This window comes from Seriola aureovittata, chromosome 2 (assembly GCF_021018895.1).
Source record: "Seriola aureovittata isolate HTS-2021-v1 ecotype China chromosome 2, ASM2101889v1, whole genome shotgun sequence".
Lineage (NCBI taxonomy): Eukaryota > Metazoa > Chordata > Actinopteri > Carangiformes > Carangidae > Seriola > Seriola aureovittata.
In genome coordinates, this window is record NC_079365.1 from 19567069 (window position 1) to 19581612 (window position 14544).

The 14544-nt window shown below is 40.0% G+C and overlaps 1 protein-coding gene across 11 annotated transcripts in view; it reads right to left on the bottom strand.

Annotated features, from left to right (window-relative positions):
* Window positions 1–724: 724 nt before the first annotated feature.
* Window positions 725–14544, bottom strand: part of atp2b2 (ATPase plasma membrane Ca2+ transporting 2) — a 127437-nt gene continuing 113617 nt past the window's right edge. For 7 of the 11 annotated variants that reach the window (XM_056388473.1, XM_056388476.1, XM_056388466.1 and 4 more), the window contains 9 exons: window positions 13624–13803; window positions 13375–13462; window positions 13001–13107; window positions 11748–11939; window positions 10546–10759; window positions 10236–10447; window positions 9998–10105; window positions 9651–9833; window positions 725–4691 (listed from right to left, as the gene is read on the bottom strand). In XM_056388473.1, coding sequence (XP_056244448.1) covers window positions 4380–4691; window positions 9651–9833; window positions 9998–10105; window positions 10236–10447; window positions 10546–10759; window positions 11748–11939; window positions 13001–13107; window positions 13375–13462; window positions 13624–13803 — 1596 coding nt within the window. In that variant the 3' untranslated portion in view covers window positions 725–4379. Of the gene's footprint in view, window positions 4692–6907; window positions 6958–7269; window positions 7460–9650; window positions 9834–9997; window positions 10106–10235; window positions 10448–10545; window positions 10760–11747; window positions 11940–13000; window positions 13108–13374; window positions 13463–13623; window positions 13804–14544 lie in introns of all 11 variants that reach the window. The other 4 variants (XM_056388501.1, XM_056388537.1, XM_056388527.1 and 1 more) reach the window with 3 other exon arrangements.

A 14544-nucleotide genomic window follows, 5' to 3' on the forward strand; every position in this document is an offset into this window, starting at 1 on the left:
AGAAATATCTCAACTATTTCTGTGAAATTTTGTACATTCATGGTCACCAGATGATGGATCCTAATGACTTTGTTGATCTTCTGACTTTTTCCTTAGCGCCATCTTGAGGTTGACATTTTTGGTTTTGAATGAAATGCATTAAATAATATTGGATGGATTTTCCTGAAAGTTAGTTCGAAGACATTAATGTCCCCCTCAGCTGAACTGTAATTACTTTGGTGATCCCTTAACTTTTCCACCTGTGCCATCATCTTCATAATCTGCTAAACGAATGACATTCCCATCTGCCTCAGCTGTACTTTGTGATTAGTAAATGTTAGCATGCTAATATGCTAAACTAAGCTTCCGAACAGGGCAAACATTACACATCAGCAACAGTGCTAAACATCAGCATGTTAGCACTAGCCTCAAAGCACCACTGTGCCTACAGCTTTACAGAGGCAGCTGGAATTCAATGCAAATGAACATTACTTCCTCCTTTTTAAGCCTTTTTATGTCTGCATTCGAGACTAGAGAGAAAAGAGGGGAGAACCAGCCTTGAACCAGGGATGTTGCAATTACTGTCATCAGTTTAAAACCCTTGGCTGGCAGCTTTTCATAATTAAAGTGAAACCCAAAAACATTTCCTATAAGCAGGAACTTTTGAAAAAAATCAGTGAAAATGGAAAAACAATCCAAGTCAAAGTGGTTGGTGAAGCACAACGAATCAGAACAGGACATGTCACACGGGGCCAGGACACACCATGCTGGGTCATGCTGCTCTGGGAGATTTATTTAGTGATTTTTCATTTTTTTGTTTTTATTATGTTTTTCACTTGCGCTCCTGTCAGGAGTGTGGTAAATGGGACAGTCAAGCAGCAAGAGTCACAGTTCATCGTCATCATCATCATCATCATCATCATCAGCATCAGCATCATCATCATCATCACTGTCACCACCATTATTATTATCATCCGCCTCATGGTATCATAATAATAATTTTCATCGTCATTTAACTTTTTCCTCAAGCTAGAAAATAATTTACATCACATTGTTTTTACTGACTTTTGAGACCATAAACATTCCAGCAACACACTCAGGATTAAGGGTGGGTAACAATCAGAAAAGCATGACTTTTTGCATAGTATTAAATGAACAAAGACATTGAGTTCTTTATTTACAATTATTGTATAGATAAAAAAAAATATCATAAAAACAAGATGAACACTTAAATCACTTACCCATAAATGGAATGCCAAAAAGTTATCTGTTGGCATTTCTCTTTTTCTTTGTTCCACAAACTGCATGCTGCTAAATACAGTACATCGAGGCAGGTGAGAGTATATTGCAAGAAGTATCATTGATATCATCATTATCATTATCATCAGCATCATCATCGCCATCATCATCGGTGTCATCATCAACATAATTATTGGTTGTTACAACACGTGTTATCATTTGGATGTAACCACGATGTTTTGAAGTGTTTCTGACAGGAGCAGTGATTGATTACATACAGCCAAACAGCTGTGTCGGCAGTATGACTCGTTGTGGTACATGATGGTAGACGTAGTCAGGAAGAGTTCCTGTTTTCACACTAGTCCGCATGGAGTTTCTGTCCTCAGTGGACTCATTGCTGTATTTACAAAGATTATTTTTAAACTCCATGTCTTTGCATCCTCTTAAAGCTGAATGTCCTCCTGGATGTAAAAGTGGTTTGAGAATGTTGGCTTAAGTCTTCTTTTTTTTTTTTTTAATTGAAAATGCTGTTGTTGCTGTTGTAATGTTTTTTTGTTTTGTTTATTGTTTTTAATTTTTTACAGACAAATAAACAAATAAATTGTCAAGTTAAAACATTGGAAAATAAACAAAATAAATCAACAGCTTCTAAGCAGAATATCAGAATCCAGACTGTTTTTTTTTTTTCAACTCAAATAAGACAGATTCATATTCAAATGGTCCATGTTACGTTTTCAACACGCCTGAGCTGACTGGTAAAGCTTGTGCACCCTCTCCAGATGGACATTGACTGGGAAATGACAGAGGAGGAGGATATAAAAAAGAAAAAGATAGAACTGTTCAGATAAATGATTGTACATACTGTAGTAGTATATAGGATTTTTTTTTTTTTTAAGTAGAAAATTCTCAATTTTCTCAAGTTGCATAATGAGCCTATCACGTCATGCTTGCCAATGACTTCGGTTAGTAATAGAAATAACAATAGTACAGGCTAGTTAAGTGGCCTTGTCCTTCTGAGTGCAATAAGACTGGGTAAATGTGCCTTCTGTATGTAACGTCTCTCTGGTAATGTCTGATTGGTCAAAGCACAATAAATAGTTCACAACTAGTGAGTACAGTTGAGATGCTAGAGTACTGTATATTCTGTGACGGCAGGAAGACAAGCTTGGTTAAAACACACAAAAGCACATCTAGAATTACACCACAGAAGTTTTCATTCATAACCAGATAGTGCAGAAAAGGATCATTTTTTTATATATAGAAAAAGAGTCAAAGCAACATTCCATTTTGTTGTATTTTTTTTTTTTTTGTCAGTTTTTCCATTTTTTTCAGATGTTAAAAATGCCAACAGCTTTTGCATGTGTCTCTCTGCTAGAGGAAAAGAAACTCTTTTAAACCAAAATAAATCAAAATTAAATAAAAAAAATAACAGCACAATATATTCCAAATTTTAACAAAAACAAAATAGAACAAAAAGTCTGATTTCCGTGCGGTACAGATAAGCCAAATATAACTTTGTAAGTTTCTAATATGACTCGATTGCAGCCATTTGATGGTCACACATATTTTTAAAACATCAAGTCCTTCGAACAAGCAAGGTTTATCTAGAAGACAGTTCACTGTTAAGGTCCTGACATCAGCCTTTGGCTTGAGCACTGAGCTCAGGCCAGCGCTGCAGCACAGAAAAAAACAAAAAACACAATTTAAAAAAAAAAAAAGAGAAGTAGTAGAGAAAAAAAAAGAATGAAATATTCCCCCTCTGTCACGAAAAGGAGGACTCCGTTTAGAAAAACCAAAGGCAAGCCACTCCAAATTGATCCCAACAATCATATAGAGTAATACTAAGATTCCACATTTACTATGTATCCCACCATATTTTGGTTTCTTTTTGTTTGTTCATCCTCTAAAAATATCTACAATATTTGACAAGATAGCAGGCAAATTCCAGCAAATGGTTTTTCAGTAATAACACACCAACACAGCTCTGGACCTTCTGAGTTTCAGCTTCGCCTCCCTCTTTCTAGAAACCAGGAAGTTTATCTCTACGAGGTTGTAAACAAATTACATTCTCTTTAAGACATAAATAAGTCAAAGTATTTTGAGCCATTGAAGCAGGAACAAGGCAACATGCCAACAAACAAAGATAAACTCTCTCTAAATATATTTATATGAATTTATATTTATAGAATATATCCCATAAATGCTATCATCATCAACATTACTTTGTGTTCCTCTTTTCTGACAGGTGCAAAACTACTGTGCAAGTTGAGCCCTACCACCTCGTCACACATTTCCGTTTATGGATGAAATAAATTTTTACAGTCGGGTACATGTTCATGCCACACAGAGGAAGGAACTTTGCAGGCCAGGAACTCAGAGAAGCTGTCTTTAACTTAGTAGTTCAGCATGAGGCCTAGCCCATCAGAACGAAAGAACTTCAATAAAATTAAAACCCTTTTAAATAAAACTTGGGTAATGTACATTCATGCAGGAGCAACAATAATAACAATAATAATCAGAATCAGAATCAGAATAATAACAATGTTTTTCAATTGAATTTAAACTATCATCAGTATTGACAATGTTATTGTTGAGGAGAGGGAGTGTAAGGGGAGTTTTAGAGTCCGTCCTGTTTTGCAATTTTTACTCCACAGCAGTGTCTCTCCTTATTGTCCTCCTCCTGGTGCCACTAAAGACACAGTTTATACATATGTGCATTCAGCGGCACGCTTAGACAGTACATGCTAACACACATATAGTCATACACACCATCGCTGCCGCCACCATACACATACAACCATAAAAGCAGGATGGCTGTGTAGGATTTGTGGCTTTGTTGCGCTTTTTTGATTGTATGTCAGTTTGTTTTTCTTTTCACCTTGCAGTATTACTTTAGATTTTCTCCATGTCGATTGGAACGTGGAGCTTTAGGAGCTCAAGGTTAAGGGGCAAAGATGGACATGTTGCCACAGGACCTGTCCTGTGTAGGCGGTAAATTGGGGACTCAGGGGCTGGAGGGTAAGAATTCAGCTGGACTGGGTGAAATTTTCGGGGTTGACAAGGTATAAGGTTGCAGTTACAGGTCTGGAGGGATTTGGAGGAGGCACACCCAGATTGCAAGGGAAGGAGGTTAGAGGTTAGAACTGAGGTTAGGATCAGGGTTAGAGGCTGGTCTCCAAGCTGTGCAGAGGGCTGGTGGGGCTGGAGGAAGCGGCTGATTTACTGGTGTCGATGGTGAGATTAATGCCACTGTCGATGGCGTTGTTGTTCTTGTTGGGGGACGAGGGCTGGCTGGAGTACTTCCTCCTCCTCCGAGCAGAATCTTCATCCGTGTCGTCGATGAGGGGGATGTTGGGCGTGGAGTCTTCTATCCTAAACTCGGGGTGTGTCATGAAGTTGTGGATGGATGATCTGGAGTCTGGTTTTTCCAGGCCTTCATAGAGGGAACTACGGAATGCATTCACAACGCGGATCTGTCGTAAAAAGGGAGGAAAGAGAAGAAAAAAAATGAGAGATGACGCCAGAGATGAAATGGAAGGGTTGGAGGGACCCTTGGGATGAGAGAGAAGAGGGAAGTGGAGGAGAGAAGGGACAAAAGGGAAGGAGGGAACCTCTCATTTGAGGATAAAGAGGTGGAGAAGGGGGACAAGGTGAAGGAGCAGCCAGAGAGAGGGCAACTGCAGTCTGTGTTCTGCTTTCACAAGATAACTACGCTTCACAAGTCACTCAATTTTAGCGTGCAAGGAAAACCGTGAGGAAAACAATCATAAAAAAATACAACAAAATCATACATTTCAAGAAAAACAAATACCAAAGCAACACAAACGCTCGTTGTAAGTATACGCTTTAGTCCAATGTGCTGTATACCTAGAAACAAGCCACGTTAATAAATGGAATGCTCACGGAAAAAATTAAAGGAAAATATCACATGCAAGTTTGAAGAAATCTGGTGGACGAGGTCAGTAAGAAGGAAGGAGGTTAGATCTGAGAGATCCAATCAGGTGGTTTAAAAAACTTCTGGAGGTACCAGAGCACTGTCTGGTACAATATCCACACAGACTCTGAATGGGACACACAAACACACAAATATAGCACAGGGTGGGTAAAGCATGGTCCCAAACAGGGCGATGGAGAGAGTCAAGTCTACATGAGGAAGCTGGTTCAACACGAGCATTGCAGTGTAAAACTCACAACAAAACAACACATTCAAAAAAAAAAAAAAAAAGTGGCATCTAGACAACAAGCTAACACAGCAGGTTAAGATTTTATGAATACGGGAAGTAAACAAGAGGTCAACACAAATTACATGCACCAAGACAACAGGATGGTGAGGGAGTGGACACCAGCACACAGACTGCTGACACAGAACGCGTGATAGTGAATAATGAAAATAATAATATTACTATCAGAGGTCTGACGGTCAAAGCATGTTCTCAACTCCATGCACCTCTAAGTAAACACTCAAGTATAGGCTCCAAACTATGTGAATCTTAACTGAGATTAAACAGTTATCTTTGTATCCTGTCTGCATGTGCAGTATCGTCAACATGTTGAAGTTCAGGATGCACAGGAATCATCTGATGCTTAAAAAGATTTGATTTGATGTTTTTACAGGAAACTGAATCTGGAGTATACACAGGAGATCCAATAGGGATATCATGTCATCGTGGTTGCATTAATAATGTTCCTGTTTACATCACAAATCATTCCGGCCCGATTATTCTGTACAACTCATTTATTGCTACTTTGCATTTCTATTATTGTACATAACCACTAAATATTAATAAGTTATGATCCCCAGTGTATTATTAAAACATAATATGTTAACAGAGCAGAAAAAGTCTCAAAGATATTACAATTCAAAATTATGGGAGTACTGTATATACTCTAACTGTGGCAAAGTAGGGTAGAAGGAGACAAAACAGAAAAAAAAAATAATAAGAGGAGCCTGCCTGGATGAGTGCATGTGACAGGATGTCTGACAGGTAACACTGATGGGGTGTCAGAAAAGGGTGGGGGGTTGAATTTAAGTCAGTGGTGCTGCAGAGGATCTATGTATGTCCATAACTATGGCAACATGACAGTCAACTACACTGACAATATGGAGCGACAAGACGGGATGAATTATTGGTACAGTACTGCTATGTGGAGTTTCTCCAGTCCCCTCCCTTCCTGTCCAACACACCCTAAGCATTGATTTTCATTAATTAAGTCGAGACAGGAAAAGTGTTAAAGTGTGTGTGCGTGTCTGTGTGTGTGTGTGTGTGTTAGACAGACAGAGAGAAGAGAAGATGGAGGTGGATAAAAGCATTAAGTAGAGACAGTGTCTCCTTGTGGGTAGAACACTTCTTTGCAAGGTGACAAATGTAGAGTTCTTTAAAAGATGTCACTTCCCCACATACTGTAGCTTCACTTTAGTTTTTTAGTCATAGCAGATGATGTCAGCAGCAGAATACATAAAATAGCCTGTAAATTTTTGCTTTAGGTCAATTCAGCGTGGTATGCCTCATCTGAAGCAAACTCACAGATGAAATAAGACAACAATGCAACTTATACTTGAATGTTTACCCAGTCCCTTGGTGAGTTGATTGAAATTATTTCACATTAATGTCCGTCAAGACATAAAAATGGGAGAATTGAGGGATGGGATGACGGATGGGGGATGAGCAGAGGGAGACAAACTCACAACCTGAAATGTCACGCCGTGGGTATCACCCTTAGTCCTGCGCTCCTAGCACTCTGGGGAAACAAACACACATTCACCAATGAGAGGACAGTACACCCAAGCATGGGAGGAGATATCAAGATGAATTTGAAATCCAGTATGAACAGCAAAAAGACAGAAGAAAGAGAGGAAATGAAAAAAGCAGATAGCAAGAAAGAACAAAAAGACAAATCTTCAGAGATGCCAACCCCAAGTGAAGACCATCACAGTAGTTAGTTTTAAGAAGAATACATCTGAAAATGTGTGGATTAAAGTTTTCCTCTTGGCAGGGTGGCACCTCTGAAGCAAAGAGAGCAGAGAAGCAGACTGACAGAGTTCTGACTCACGGCCAGTAGTGGGAGGAGCAGTAGCAGCAGTAGTGCTTGTAGGAGAGGAAAGGGCATTGGACAAGGACACGTGACTAGGACTAGAAACATTGGTTACATCCTGGGTCTGGCTGGTGGTGGATGATTGGCGTCTCAGAGCCCCCGCCCCCTGAAAGGAGGTGCCACTCTTGAAGGTGTTGACTACTTCAATCTGTGGGAGGAGAGCGGGACAGGAGAGGACAAATGGCTGCTCAGAGTGACACAGACCAAATGGCAACACAGGTTGACTGGCTGGGTGACTTTGGTGGTAAAGGGAGTACAGCGTTTCTCAATCATGACACGATGGGAGGGGGGGCAGCTAAAGGTCAGAGTGTAGTATCCCCTCAGCGAAATGGTGAAAAAAAAGGTCAGTTCACCCAAATTACAAAAAAAGGAAAAAAAAAGAAAAGAAAGAAAAAACTCTATCATCTCTACTGGTGCCGTGTTTTGGATTTCTGCCTCTACCCTAATACAATTGAGGAAATTTCAGTGTATTGTGTACAGTGTATTGGTTAGAAGAAGTTCACTGCAATTTTATGGGCTACCTGGATTTAGAGATCCCAGACACAGAAACCTCAAAACTTAAACAAATAAAACCAAAACCATCTTCAAGGCCAGAAACCACTTGAGGTAGGTGAGAAAATTTGTTTTTTGGTAATTTGGGTGATTGGATCCTTTCAAAGACTGGCAAGTTGATGAGTGATTTTATAATATACAAATATACAGATGCAGCCATTTACATCATTCAAAGTCTATTGTTTTATGGCATCTCCTATCACATTGCTTCAGGAATTAAAGGAAAACTACAGTTTATTACAGTTTTTCTCTGGTTCCGGCCATTGGTTCTACTTCTTGTGAAATCATCATCTTCATCAGAGAAATTTGTAGTGACAGTGCCAAAAAAATCCAAATCCAAATCAAGTGCACAGATGATTAGATAGAAAAATTAATAAGTAAAAGCAAAATTGAGTAAGATTGCACTTACTGCACATTGGCACCAATGTGCCACCATGCAGAATCTCATTGGTTGAAGTTAAACCATGACACACAATGATAGTTTTTAGTTTTTGTGCACCAAACACACTGAATTACCCACAACACACTATTAAGATCGACACGCTCTCTACCCCCGAACAATTCAAGACAATGATCTCAAACCACTTCACCTCAGTGTGCAAATGTTTTCACCCAGTATGGTCCTCTGTGTATTTCTACACGTCGATGCAAATGAGGGAAACCTCAATGATTTTAAATCATAAATAAATAAATGAGAAATAAATGAGATAGACAGATGGTTCATCCAATCAGCTGCCAAGTATTTTTTGAAAGCGCCTGCCCTTTTCCAAACAGTTTCCAAAGAAGCCTTCCCAGATGGTTCTGTGTAACAAACCATCTGGTGTGTCAGGTTATAGGAGAACTGTAAGTGCACAACTATGGCAAGTGTAGTAAAGTTGAACCAGGAAGTCGGCCTGTAACCTGTGAAGGATGTTTACCATGCAGTTTGTGTTAATGTAATTTCATAGTTTGTTTTTTTCTTCTCCTCCAAATAAATCTGAATAACCTGTGGTGTCGAAATCTCAGCCAGTAACCTGGTTGGTATAATATTATCACATCAGATCAAACTGATGGCTGAAGCTCTGTCAATAAAAGGTGAAATAAATTGTAGTTTTCCTTTAATACTAAAAAAAAACAAAACAATTTCTATTCTCTCTTAACCCTGTTTGGCTGCTTCTGTAGGATACTGGTCAACAATACCGTGTCATGGGATAGCTTCACCCTGGACCATCAGTGAGATGAGATCATTGAACACCCAAATCCAACACACAGGCAAAACTGTCTTGCATATCACAGTGATGGCGGTCTGCAGAGTTCGTCACAGTACAAACATATCATTGACTATTTCCAGCTGTATTTCACTCAGAGGTTTGACCGCCGATCTTCTGCAGGTCCACGCTGGTGTTCACATCAAGTCCAACGAGAGAAAGCTGCATCTTCATGCACCTAAATAATTCATCTTGAAAAAAAAATTACTTTATGTCTGTTACTGACTAACATGTACAACATATAGCATAGTCTAGCATTTTCTTCTTGGGGGTAAGGTAATGTCTGTCGTGGTGAAACTTCCTACTGGAAACTGATTATATGACAAAGACAGACAGTAAAACAGAAAAGCAAACATCACAGGTGAAAGTTAAACTTGTTGGTGTTCATTGTTCCTCAAACAAAATAATACGTTTTATCATAAAGTATTGATATGAGGGTCTTTTTAAGTGTCACCTCCATATTTAAACCAAAACCAAAATCTTTCCTTGAAATGAAACAGCAAATCGCAGCGCGGGGATTGAACCTTTTCGTGTTCTCACCTGAGTCTGAATGCGGTTGAGTCCTCTGAACCACAGTATCTGCCCTCTCCTCAGCTCCCTCTCTGCGTGGTCAATCTCTTCATTTTCTTCATTTACATCCTCCTCTGGTAACTCATCTTTCTGAGTTAGCTGGCCAGCCCTCCGCAGGAAGCGCAACCTGCTATTGGGTATGGTGGCAATGACCTAACCCGCAGAGAAGACAGAGCATTGGGTGAAAAGGAAAGGTGACAGGCTTACAGTAGAGATGCACAGAGGGAGAATAAAACATAGTAAACTAGAAGGAAAGCAAGAAAAGAAGCACAGAGGGAGAATCTAAAGACAGAGAAACAGATGAGTTTGTATGTTACCTGCCCCCAGACGAGCTCTCCCAGCCCCAGGAAAACACACCACATCCACTTTTCCAGGTCCAGAGGTTGACAGCTGAATGGCTTCCCCCCAAACTGCACAATCACAATCTACACAAAGCACAGCACAAGTCAGACTCAAACACTATGAAAATATGTAGCATAGAATATATACTTATTCATAAAAAAAATGATTGTTCAATAGTTTCAACATAAAACTGAATAATTAGCATCAGCTTACCTGCACAGCAAAGGTGCCAAAAACAATAGAGCAGAAGATGGGGTTCCTGAAGATACCATCAAACACGTTTCGCTCTCCGTGGATTTTTCGAGCATTTATCTCGTTAAAGAGCTGCATCATGACGAAGGTGTTGAAGATGATGGTATAGTGCTCAGATGGAGGAGAGTGGAGAGGTGCGTTACGGCCGCTGTCAATGTCAAAGATTTGTTCGCCTACAGGGGGAGAAAAAAAAAAAAAACGTATTTGTTTGAACCTTTGTTATGTCGCATCATGTCTCTGGTGTACCGCAGAGCAAAATTACAGTCCGTACCAACAAAGAGCAGTGTGAAGATGATAACGAGCTGATAGACTCCGTGTCCGAGGATGTTCTTTGTCATGGTGCTGGAGATGAGAGGCTTGTTGCGACCGTATGGCTTCCTCCTCAGCAGAGACTCTGTGGGAGGCTCTGTTGCCAAGGCCAGGGAGGCAAAAGTATCCATGATCAGGTTTACCCACAACATCTGCACTGCCTTCAGGGGAGAGTCCTGGAGAAATGCAAGGGAATAAGAATCAGTAACTTCAACACAACCAGGAGTAGAGGGTAACTAATAACCACTCCTTTAGCTACTTTACCCAACGGACCTTTTTCACCCACCTGCATTATCATCTAAAATAAGCCATTGTTTTGCTTGTTTTGCATTGCACTCTAATGGTCTCGGATTACAGATTATACTGCAGTTCTGCTAATATAACCCACTCAACAGGATATTCCATTTTGATCCTTTCTGTAATGTCAGAAATGGTGACATTATTGTGGAAGTAGTGAAAGTGAAATTTTGAGTGGTTAATTTTGATTTGTGAAAACATGGTCTTATATGTATCACTTGTACTGTTTCAGGCCATTTCAATCAGAACATGTTCCACACAACAAGCCACGACTACCTCAACGGCACAGATGGATATTTTATTGGTCTATTGATCAAACAATTTTTCCAGGAATTACTTTGTTTTAAGAATCTCTTCTTTCCCTTGTCAAGTAATTGTGGAGAAAGCTTGTGAGGAAAAAATGGTCACCACTCCAGAGAGCACAACAGAACCAGGGAGGGATTTGTTGAAATGGCAACATCAGAATGCCACATTGGCCTTTTCACTGTGACCACACTGTTGAAAAACTGTGACTCAGAGCAAGCTTGAAAAGAGCTACTTCTACTTGTGTTTATCTTTTATTTTTAAGATTTTACCAGGGTCTTCAAATCTTCAATCTTCAATGTTCAAAATATCTTAGTAGATATTTAAATGTATTTATTTATTTTATGTTAAATATCATAAAGTAGTTAAAGCAGCCACCGGTTAGATGTATGCTTTATTTTGGTAATATGTGTTTTCATAACTTACTGTAGTATTGTTGTTGTAGTAGCTCTGTATTTACTTATAGGAATGTGATGTTGCATAACTGTTAATGTTAAGCTGTTAAGCATCTACAGTTCATGTACAGTACATATTCACACACCCCCACACACATTCGCCTCTGACCTGTGTGATGCAGGCGCCAGTGAAAGCCACTATGACGGCCACAACGTTGACAGTAAGCTGGAACTGAAGGAACTTGGAAATGCTGTCGTAAACGTTTCGGCCCCACATTACCGCCTTGACGATGCTGCTGAAGTTATCATCAGTCAGAATGATGTCTGATGCCTCCTTGGCCACATCAGTACCAGCAATACCCTGGAAGAGTGCAGACATGGTGCAGTCAGAAAGAAACAGGGTTCTAGTACACAACTATGATGATTCTAAATTTGCTGATTGTCTATTGCACCAGAGTGTATTATTCCTCAATATACCACACAAAGAAAAATGAAAGAAATCTGTCTAAATTAACTCTGCAGCCACTGGACATAAGTGGACTCTGGAGTCAGCTCTGATGATGGATAATGATGATGCAGATTAATTAAGCAGACAGTGTGTGTTGATGGCTTGATGAGAGGAGGTTCCATATTCAAGGGACACCCTTCCTGATATTTTGTGAGTTAAAGGATGATTGGCAGGGTGAATTCAGAGAGCATGCAGTCAACCTCGTGCTCCATAGTAGTGATAGGATAAAAATTAAGGAGTGTAATTGTCGGAGTATTGCTCTCTATTCTCTCAAAAGAGCAGATGCATACACACACACACACAAGTAGAGGAAACTAGTTTCACTAATTTCTGAATGTCAAAGGACCACACTGATGATTTCATTCAAATGGTCGGCCTAGTAACTACTACCATCTTACACCTTACGTCACTGATTTCCAACGAGGAATCAGGCTTAGTAGGTACTTCTGCAGTTACCCGGGGGTATATGGAAACATGCTGCAGTGGCCGAGGTAATGTGAAAAGTAGTTGTCACCATAACTGATAAACTAACAGCTATGACTACACAGGATACACTTCTCACATTAAAACCCTAATTAGTTAATTAAGGTCAGCAGAAATAGAGAAAGCAACAGCCAAAGAGCAAATACATATAAAGTTGGGATTAAGAACAGAATCAGTATTTTGTCTATTGTTCTTTATATTTTAGCAGTTTGTTGTCTGAAAAGTCTGAGTAATCTACTGCAACGAAACTGTGCAAGCTCAGAAATCCACTAGGGGGAGCATGTAACCTACACAGCCTGAGGCAGAGTGCCTGTGAAGGATCCCTAAATACTGCAGAGGTGAAGAAGACATCTGCAGATATCGTCTCGCACAAAGGCAAGCAAGAAAGAGAAAGACACACACAGAATAAACTGAAAAGAGGGGTTGCTTACCATGGCGAAGCCAACATCAGCTTTCTTTAGAGCAGGTCCATCATTGGTCCCGTCTCCAGTCACAGCCACCACCTGCCTCTGATCTGCCATAGTGCTGTCAATAATTCCTATCAAACACACATGCAGCGGTAGACGTTCATTGAATACAGCTTCAGAAATGTGGAGAGGCAACATAACTCCATGTGAACTTTGAATGTATTGGAAAGCAGGCTTGATCATAGTATCAGTTATTCACTGCTTTCACAAAGCTTTGTCAAATTTCATGCCTGGTAAAAAGATGTGTAAGTGTAATGATGAACAAAACCAAAACCTCAAAACAATTTGAGTTTCATTTCATCAGTAAATCAGAATATGAAACAGTGCAACTGGTTTACCTTTGACGAGTGTGTGTTTGTCGGTTGGGGAGGATCTGGCCAGAACTCGGAGTTTGGGCCAAACCTTGTCAATTCGCTCTTGCTCCACCTGGACATGCACAAGAATCGCACACACACACGCACGCCCACGCACACACACGGAAATATGGAGAACAAGTGGTTGCAGTTTTTTTTTTCCCTCTTTTTTATTCTAAATTCTCTTCTCTCAGCCTCTCTCGCTCTCGCTCACTCTGACAGTAGTTAAAGTACCTCTCCTTTCTCGTTGCGGATCCTCCTGTTGAACTCTTTGCCGTCGATGCAGAGGAAGTCTTCTCCAGGGTGGATGATACCACACTTGATGGCTATGGCCCTGGCTGTGTTTATGTTGTCTCCCGTCACCATGCGCACCGTGATGCCTGCACGCTGGCACTTCTGGATGGCATCAGGCACCTAAAATGTGATACATGAACACGTGCGTTGATCTTTGGGCCACTTGTGGGCAGTGGAAACAAGTGCTGAATTCAACAATGACATTGTATCATCTTTTAAGTTGATAAGATGAACTTGTTAGCAAACAGTTGCGTATTTACACACCGAGCAGATACAGAGGAGCATTTATTTAGAGTTGTGGTTCTATTCACCTGGTGAATGTTAAACCAACATTCAGTTTTTGGTCGCAGTTACCTCTTGAGGTTGATGTGGGCTCTTTATCTGCTAAATGCTCCACTGCGTTTGTGGGTTTTTAGAGCTTTCTCCCTGAAAGCAGTTGCCTGCTGAAGTTGAAAACAACACTATGGGATTGGTAAGACTGAAGCAGGAAAGTACCGGGGCACACAGTTCAACAATGTTCTGTAGTACGAAGAAGAACTGCAGAGTCAGGTGATAACTGTCTTCGTCAGTCAAAGCAAGTTTCACATAAAAGTAGTCATGTGATCCATTGCTAATATAAAAATATATATTGCAGCCACTTTAAGAACATTTCAATAGCAACAATATTCCTATCCTTGACAGACAAAACATACGGGTACAAATACAGAAAAATCTAACTCCATTATACTTCCAGAGCAGTATCCATCTGCCTTTGGCCCTTTTTGTATTAACAAGATGTATAATTAAGCATTTTATCTGTGCTCTTTTCCCTCTAGACAGCAGTCTAGAAGATTAACTGGGAGATATTACTGTATGGAGATT